A 9,649-nucleotide genomic window follows, 5' to 3' on the forward strand; every position below is an offset into this window, starting at 1 on the left:
CGCCCTCTCTGAGCTAATTTCTATGAGGACGACTGGCAATAGATAAATATATCTTAAACAAGATTAAGTAGTGACAAAGTTTGTGAAGGAAAGTAAAGCAGAGAAAGTAAACAGTGTGAAGAGAGCTGATCTTTTAGATAGAAGGACCAGGAAAGGCCTCTCTGAGCAGGTGTCATTTGAGAAGAAATTTGGATACAGGGCGGAAGTGAGCCATGGAAGAGGAACCTTCCAGAGAGAACAGCAAGCCCAAGTCTTCCAGGAGGATGCACACTCCATGAGTTTGAGGAATAAGAAGGAGAACACAGTACGGCCATGTAGAGTTTTAGAGGATGAATGAATGAGCTCTGGTAGGTTTTTTTCTTAGTATTCTCTATATACAATGATGTCTCATATTTCCCAGGAGAATTCTAATTTAGGAATTTTATTCTTTTTACATGATTCATTGAAGTTGTAACAAAATGTGATTTGATATGCACACTCTTGAAAGGTTTTCCAGAATAAATATAAATTCGGACATCAGAAAGAATGTCCTTTGTCATCTGTCTCAATTTGGGTTTCACAAAACTAGTGTATAAAGAGCCACATGCTTCATCTTTACCTTAGGCCTCCTCTCTCCAGTTCTTGGTAACCCCCTGGGGTAAGAGGATTGAGATCAATGGGCTTTAAGAAAGAATAGGCAGATATTCCAACTAGTCAGAAGAAAAAGCTACAAATGAGTTGAATTTCTCAGATTTAGATAGATTCAATGTCAACCAAGAAGAAGAGGGCCTTAGGGGAGTGGAATATTGTCTTAGAGAAATTTCGGTTGCACATACCTTGGCAACAGCTCCATGGAAACAGACTAAAGTCTAATAAAGTCTATAGCAAAGGCCCACATTTTCTCATGTTAACTCTTTGAACTCTAGGCCATTTCTAAGCAGATAATCTCCAAGTCTGCCTTTTAACACTAGCCTGGTTGGCAACTTAGGGGGCTTATCCGTCATCAGTCCTTGTCTGTGAAGGATTCAACCATTTGTGAAGCAGATTGATACAACCATAGAATTGTAATAACGAGAGACTGACCTTGGTTATTTCAAGATTAAACACACAAACCACACATGGCTGTGCAAGAGAGATCTCATATATGTCCCCCTCACACCAGGTCACAAGTTCACATAGGCTGAAGTGAAGAACAAGATGAGTTATAAAGTGTGAAACATATATATATATACATAGTCAGTAAAATATATATATATATATTTTTTTTTTTCAGACAAATTCTACAACTACAGTAAGCCACAGGTGCAATTTTGTAGTCATTATTGTGCCCAGATTCTATATGGCTCATCATAGTCGGATAACTTCAGTTTCTTAGGGACACTACCTTTGAACAAGAATTCACTCAGGAAGCATTTATTAAGTACCTATTGGTCCCTAGGTAGTGCCTGGGAAATAAAGAAGAGGAAAGTGAGGAGATCTCTCCCTGCCTTTAAGGGAAGAGTTTTGCAAATAGAAACTGTAGAACTGTGGACAGGCACCATAGGACTACAGAGGAAGAGCAGTCTACCGCAGTCTGTGGAGTCAGTGAAAGCAATACACTGGAAGTGACATTGGAGTTATCTTGACATTTCCTGACCCCAAACACTCTGGTATCTCCTCTCTGTATTTCCCCATCTCGAAGCCCCTACTCAGGGCCTGCATTAGACACAAATAACAAGCAGACCAAGTCTTTTTCATAACCCTGCCTCCCTTCTTTGTCAGCATCCCTCAATGCTCAAGAATGCTCAGTCAGGGTTCTGGCAGGAAACAGCCTTCACTCCAGGTGAGTCACGTGAAGAGACCTGAAGGAAGGGACTCTTTGCATATGTATGTGCAAGGTTAAGGGAATAAATGAGGGATGATGGGGCATGCAGAAGTTAGCAATCATGGAAAGCCTGTGACTGCCCCTAGATTTGCAGAGATAAGAGTAGCAAATAGCGTTACTGAGGCTCAGCGGGACCTAGAACCATGAAGAAGGGACTATTCAGGGAAAACTCTACAGCAGAGGGACACAGCTACTACCAGACGCATTGCAGAATGAGGGCAAGGAGGAAGAAGGACATACTCCAACCTCTCTTTCCTCTCTGCTCTCTGATCTCTCTCCTCTCTGTGCCTCTCATGGGGGGAACCCAACCAGATATCAGCCTGCAAGAGCAGCTAGGTGATGCAGTCTGTGGCAGTCAGCTTCCCAGGGCACAAGACAGGACAAAGAAACATTGGAGTCTAAGGAGTCAAAAGGAGAATAACCAGCACAAAGCGACCTTTCCTGTCCTTTATAGCTGACTGGTTTTATTTCAAATTCTACTAATGATCAACGTGCCAAATATCCACATCCGAAGGTGCTATGACATTGTGGTAAAGCCTGGGACTACGGGCTCGAGGACCTGTGTCTACTTTGGACTCTGTTCATTATGTGAGCTGAGTCAGCCTCCCTACTCTAGGCCTGCGTTTCCTTATCTTGAAATGGGGATATTTTCTTAGCCTACCACAAAGGGTTAGTGAAACTATCACATGAAAGATTATGTGTAGGGTGGGTATTATGGTCATATTACTGGAGAGTTCTTTGACAATCAAATGTAGATGATATATAAGCTTTGAGCTTCTAGAAATATCATCTGTTTCCTCCTTCCTCCTTTCCTCTTTCCATCATCTGTCTCTTATCTTCACCCCTAGTCTTTCCCATTTTCAAGCCTAGACTTGAATGGTGGGACTTTTCTGGATTAAATTTTTGTAGAAGCAGGAACTATGTCTGTCTTACTCACTGTCGTATCTCCAAAAGTGCTTTGCATATGGTAGCTCATCAACCAACATTTGCGGAATTAATACACAGATGATTTGAAAGAGCTCTTGACTGTCAAGTACATGAGTCACCACCTATGGTGGTGGCCCAGACTGAGTTCTAGACTTTGCCTGCCAAACCACTCAAGAGTACCAGCCCCTTGCTGGGTGAGCAGTTGCTTAAGACAGAGAAGCCTGGTGCTTCCAGCCCGTGGGCCTTCTTATGTATTTCAGACAACAGAAGGCATCTGCTTTTCCAATGACATGGATACCGTAAAAAATAAAAAATTCCTCCTACTCAGTTGATATATCTTTATACCCAGTAAACAAGTCCAGAACCATGGTTTTATCTTTCTGGGATTTTTTGTGACAGGTAGGGCTTATGTTGAGGAGAAAAAAAAAAAAAAAACAGAAATAAACCTGAGCAGTGGATCTCCTCCACTATTCAGTGCCCCTGAAATTCTGACCACATCCCCAACCCGAGATTCACTAAGCTAGTAAAGAGAAACAAAAGGAAAGGAAAGGAGATGAGCAGAAAAGAAGGGTAGCAATGCTCAGAAGGAAAGTGAGGAAGTTACCAAGAGGGTACTTCCAGAATGGCTTCTACCCCTCACAAGGTAGATGACATCAAAAGTCTACACCAGCTCCATCAGCTCTTGCTCTTCAGTGACTCAACAACCTAGCAGTACCCAGGGCCCTCTCCTATAAAAACAGGGAGAAATACTTGGTGTCACCAGTTGCTAGGTAGAATAGAGAGACAAAATGGCAGTGCTGACTGCCTTCCAAGGTGACTTTTAACCCTTTATTGGTCTCACACACTGCTTCCTCCTTTTAGTATGCCTGTCTTGACCCTATTCCCAACTTTTAATTATTTATGGAGCATGGCTATGTGCAAGGCACAGAAAGACTAACGATACCTGGTCCCTTAAGGAGCTCAAAAGAAAAGGAGCCTTTGGTTCTTCACTGGAACTTAGATTTCACCCAGGGTCAATGTAAAAGATTCACACAAAGCTCCTAGGACTTGGAACTCCCTCCTCTGGCTTCCTACAATCTTAGACCCCCTTTTGTCTGATACAGTATGTATCACTGACTGTCCGGTTCTTTTTAGCTTAGGTCTATCTTCCTTGCTGCACTAGCACCCAGCACAATAAGCTCAAAATGCTTGTTGAATCAAGGAGGGCAAGAAAAAGTCCTAAAAGAAGATCTGGAGGGGCAGCTACTTGGCTTGCTTGATTAGAAATCCCCAGGATCAAGCTGTGACTACACAATTGTCATCAGGAGAGCATGCCACGTTGGGAAACAGCAGCTTGAGCCTGTCCAGGGAGCTGGGGGACCAGCCCAGATGGGAAAGAGGAAGTGGACGTGAATGGGAGAGATGAGTGGAGGCAGGGCCATGAGGCAGGCTGGCTTGTGCTGGGGTTCAGGGATCTGGGTCTTCATCCCTGCTGCTTGGCCTTGGGCAGAATCCCAGATTGCACCAAGGCTCAGTCTCTTCAGCTTTAAAAGCAAATCCTGGCATATATTGCACAAGGTTGTTGAGGTATCAGATGAGGCTCTGTTTATGATGCACCTGGTAGGCCCCAAAACTATAAACATTTGGTTTCCTTCTGTGGTAGGCTGAATAATGTCCCCGCCTCCATCACTCTAAAGATATCCACATCCGAATCTCCAGAAAATGTGAAAATGTTACCTTACATGGGATTTAGCAGATAGGATTAAGTTAAGAATCTTGAGATAGGAGATTATCCTGGATTATCTGGTGGGCCCAATGTAATCGCAAGGGTCCTTATAAAAGGAAGGCAAAGGGGTCAGAATCAGAGAAGATGTGACAACGGAAGCAAGGTCAAAGAGATGCCATTGTTGAAAGGGGACCTAAGCCAAGGAAAGCAGACAGCCTCTAGAACTGGAAAGAGAAGGAACAGATTCTCCCTTAAGACCCCAAGAAGGAATGCAACCCTCCCAACACTTTGATTTTAGCTCATGAGACCCACTTTCAAACTTCTGACCTCCAGAACTGTAAAATAATACATTTGTGTTGTTTTAGGTCACTAAGTCTATGGTCATTTTTACAGCAGCAATAGGAAACTTTTGTCTTTCATTTCTCCAAAGAAAAAAGAAGCCAGGTAATGAAATTAATATTTGGTAACCTCTCAGCCCCTCCTAGCACTTTCTCTTCTCAGATCTTTGTATTTCTTTCTTCCTTTCCTTCTTCCTTCTCTCCTTTGTTCTTCCCTCTCTTCTTCATTTAACAGTACATTTTAAAAAGTAGGATCGTTTCAATAGTCCTTAAATTCTTAAATAAATAGATTTGATGATAATCAAGATCCTAAAGGACAAGTGAAACCTAACCCACCCACTAAGCTGGGAATCACTGGGGTAGGGAAGAGTCCTGTGAATTCTCCCTGGGAAGAACAAGCCCTCCCTCTGAGCAATTGTCTATCCTTAAATCTCAGGCTGCACTTTTCAGTGTCCCGTGCTTATCTTGTTCACTATGGATCCCTTTAATTGTATTTTGGCTCCCTGTGTGTGTGTGTGTGTCTTGGCTTTTTAATACCTATGTATCATAAGGCCCATCTGAAGAATCTGACCCAATGGGACGGGTCATCCTCAAAAATCAAAAGACAAATTATCAAGTTAGCAGGAGGGTCTTATTTGTTAAATATTGCTATTTTCCATACAATTTAGTTTATCACAGTCAATAGTTTCCTCTTGGCTACTTTTAAAAAATTCAATAGGTGTGCATGTGCTCCAGCAGGTGTTCCTGTGGGTGAGTGCATGGGTGTGTGTGTGTGAAGTCCAATCTGAGCCATTTTCTGTGTTTAGGTAAAATCCACTTGCTAATTTTTGGAGAAGGCTAGCCCTTGTGCAAATGGGCAGTAGGATACTGTAGCAAAGAACATGGGTTTAGGAGTCAGACAAACTTGTTTTCAAATGGGCCTCTGCCATTTCCTACACATGAGACCTTGGGCAAATTATCAACCTCTCAAAGCCTCAGATTTCTCATGTGGAAAAGGAGGGTAATAACACTATCCTCCTTACAGAGTTGTTGTGAGGATTCAATGAGATCCCCAGTGGTGGAACCAAGAGGTGACCGGTCACTTGTTTGGACTTTAGAGCACTATTATCACACACAATCACCATCGGCACTCTTGAGCTGTCCCAAATAAACCAGTAGTAGAAGAAAAGACAGTGGGTCTATCTTGTAACCTGAGTTCAAGCCTCCTAGCCCTGATGTACAAACAAATTCTAAAACCTGCCCTATGTAGAAATTCTGGAGCCGCTTCTGAAGATTATGCATGGATATCACTTAGCACAATGTCTGGTACATAGTAAGTAAATGTTAACAATCATAGTAAGTAAATGTTAGCAATCAAAAGAACAATCTCTCGTTTACCAGGAGAGATTCCCTGTGCCCTGACAAATTCGTAGAAAATGGTAGAGGTCAACCTGCCCTCCTACAATGGTTCAAATTCACTGTTTTGTCAAAGAGGTCACTGAATTCCAATAACATATTTTAACTTTTAATACTTACCAATATCCATCCATTCATACATGCCTAACTTGCCTTATTCTCGAAAGGATTTAAGACTGCTAACTTTTGATGTAGTTTTTGAATATGTGGTCACTTGGCTTTCTCACTTCTCTTTTTAAAAAAAAATTTTTTTTTTACTTTTTGTATTTCTGATCATCCAAGTAAAAATTACCAAATTTTAAATACATTTCCTTTTTCGTACATATAAAAATTTTCTATGTATAAAAGTGTTTGTATATATGCATAAATGTGTATATAAAATGAACAGAGTGTATATGTGCATAAATGTATACATAAAAATGAACAGTGTATGTAAAAATATATATCATATATACAATTTTATGTCTTGCTATTTTCCATACCTGTCTTTACACACTTTTAAACACTTCTGATAATCATCAAATGTATATTCCATAAATTCTTAATCACTGGGGCACCTGGGCGGCTCAGTCAGTTAAGCATCCAACTCTTTATCTCAGCTCAGGTCTTGATCTCAGGGTTGTGAGCTCAAGCCCTGCTTTGGGCTCCATGCTGGGCATGGAGCCTCCCTAAAAAAAATTCTTAATCACTTCTTTGTGTTGGGCTATGTAAGTTGACTAGAATTCCTCCTTATTTATTTTAAACAAGTGTGTAGAGAGTAAAAGCGGGAGATATTGGTAACATCCAAGGAGAGGAAAGAAAACATAACAACTGTGTGGATATTTCCTGTGGCTGGGGCTGGGAAACATAGACAGCCATAGTTGGATCAATGGAAACCAACATAAGTGACTGTTTCCTGGAGTATTCTAGAACATACATATGTGTATCAGGATTCTTAAACAATTGGGGAAATGATGAAGAGTATAATACCTAACATGTATGTAACACTTTTCTTCCTTACTCTGTGCTATTTCAAAAAGGATTTAGGGTGAACTCAACAACAAAAAACAACTCAAAAAATGAGCAAAGAACTTGAGGGGAGCCTGGCTCAGTTGGTAGAGCATGTGACTCTTGATCTTGGATTGTGAGTTCAAGCCTCACGTTGGGTGTAGAGATTACTTAAACATAAAATCTTAAAAAAGAAAAAGAATTTGAACAGACATTTTGCCAAAGAAGATACACAAATGGTCAATAGGCACACAAAAAGATGATCAACATCACTAATCATCAGGGAAATGTAAATCAAAACCACAACAAGATATTGCTTCACACCTGTTAGGATGGGTAATAAACAAACAAACAAAATAACAAGTGTTGGAAAGGATGTGGAGAAATTGAAACCCTTGTGCACTGTTAGTGGGATTGTAAAATGGTGCAGCCACTGTGGAAACGGTCTGGTGGTTTCTCAAAAAATTAAAAATAGAATTAACATATGATCCAGCAATTCCACGTTTGGATATATACCCAAAAGAATTGAAAGCAGGGTCTTGAAGCAGTATTTGTGCACCTTTGTTCATGCTTCATGATTCCACGGTAGCCAAAAGGTAGAAGGAACCCAAGTGACCATGGATAGATGAATAGATAAACAAAATGTGGTATGTACACACAACTGAATATTATCCAGCCTTAAAAAGGAAGGAAATTCTGACACATGCTACAACATGAATGAACCTTGGGGACATTATGCTAAGTGAAATAAGGCAATCACAAAAAGACAAATACTGTATGCTTTCAGTTATGGGGTTCCTACAGTAGTCAGATTCACAGATGCAGAAAGTAGGATGGTGGCTGTCGGGGGTGGGTGAAGGGGTGAATAGAGAGTTGTTTAATTGGTAGAGAGTTTTGTTTTTGCAAAGATGAAAAGAGATCTGGACATTGGTTGAGCAACACTGTGAGTGTACTAACCACTACTGAACTGTATACTTAAAAATGGTTAAGATGGTAAATTTTGTTACTTGTATTTTACCACAAGGAAAACATTTTTAATTACTTTTAAAAAAGGATTTAGGGTACTTACAGTACTTTGTACTTTCTAAAACGCTTTCGCATACAAATCCCAGTTGATCCTTAAAACAACCTGTAAGGGAGCAGGTTTGGTATTTTCATTCTCATTTTGAAGTAGAAGAGATTCCCTTGTAGGGATGTCATGGCGCCCCCACAGCCTTTAGGGGAAAGGGATGGCTCCAGCCTACCCTGGAATCCTTAATGGTAGGATGTGATCCCATACTTTCTGATCCTCATTCTCATCCAATCCGTGGCCTAGTGACCCGTGCCTGGCCCCCAGCAGGCTCCCTCCGTCACTCACTCTCCTAACTTTGCAGACTCACTCAGGGACTGGAGGTTCTCCTGGATGCCCTCTCGGGACTGTACAGAAAACTCAGAGGTGGAGTGGTAGCCTCTTCCAGCAAAATGAACAGAATCTAAGTGTTAACAGTTTGATGAGTTCTAACAAAGCCATATATCTGTATAAGCCACACTCCTATCAGGATAGAGAACATTTCCATCACCTCAGAAAGTTTCCTTTCCCACCCCAAGGCAACTACTGCTTTGATTTTTTATTCCATGAGAACTTTTAATTCTTTTTTTTTGGCAGGGGGTTGGGAGGAGATGGCTTTTTGCTGAGTATTCTTCCTGAGTGATTGTTTATGCCAGGACCTGGGGCCTGTTAAACTTAAAAAAGAAGTAGCTTCCTTTGTTTCTCCCTCATTTTAATTATAGCTTTCCTTTCCATGGGGCCTGTCTGTCCCACCAATCTGAGGGTCCCTTGAAGGCAAGGGCCAAGCCTATTCGTCTGTGTCCTCAGTGCCTAGCACACAGTAAGAGCGCAACAGGTGCTGGGCACTGTTCTAAGCACCTTTCACACATCAATTCACTTAATCCTTGTAATACTCTATGAGGAAGGTTTTATCATGCAGTCCATTTCACAGATGAGGACAGTGAGAGAGATTTAACAGCTTGCCCAAGACACCATAGCCAGGAAGCAGCAGAATTGGAATTTGAACTTGAGCAATCTGGCTCCAAGTAGGGCTGTTAATCGGTATTCTCATCTGCCCCTCAATTACATGTGTTTGTTGAATGAATGAACAATGATCCTTTTTCGCCTTCCCATCTCAATATGTCCATAGCCAAATTAAATGGTTCTCTCCCCAAAACTTCTTTTCCCCACATCTGACCTCTCTTCCTCCTGGGTCTCAGAGAAACATGGACACTTTCTTTTCTTTTTAAAGATTTTATTTATTTATTTGTCAGAGAGAGAGCACAAGTAGGAGGAGCGGCAGACTGAGGGAGAAGCAGGCTCTGGGTGAGCAAGGAGCCAGATGAGGGACTCAATCCCAGGACCCTGGGATCATGGCCTGAGCAGAAGGCAGACGCTTAACCGACTGAGCCACCCAGGCATCCCAG

The 9,649-nt window shown here is 41.5% G+C and overlaps 1 protein-coding gene across 1 annotated transcript in view; it reads right to left on the minus strand.

Annotated features, from left to right (window-relative positions):
- Positions 1-2,829, minus strand: part of LOC102750628 (major histocompatibility complex class I-related protein 1) — a 14,456-nt gene extending 11,627 nt beyond the window's left edge. Inside the window, 2 exon segments of the mRNA XM_081823198.1 lie at positions 599-689; positions 2,781-2,829. Coding sequence (XP_081679324.1) covers positions 599-689; positions 2,781-2,829 — 140 coding nt within the window.
- Between the last annotated feature and the right edge of the window lie 6,820 nt (positions 2,830-9,649).

This window comes from Leptonychotes weddellii, chromosome 6 (genome assembly GCF_054177405.1).
Source record: "Leptonychotes weddellii isolate Sample4059 chromosome 6, ASM5417740v2, whole genome shotgun sequence".
Lineage (NCBI taxonomy): Eukaryota > Metazoa > Chordata > Mammalia > Carnivora > Phocidae > Leptonychotes > Leptonychotes weddellii.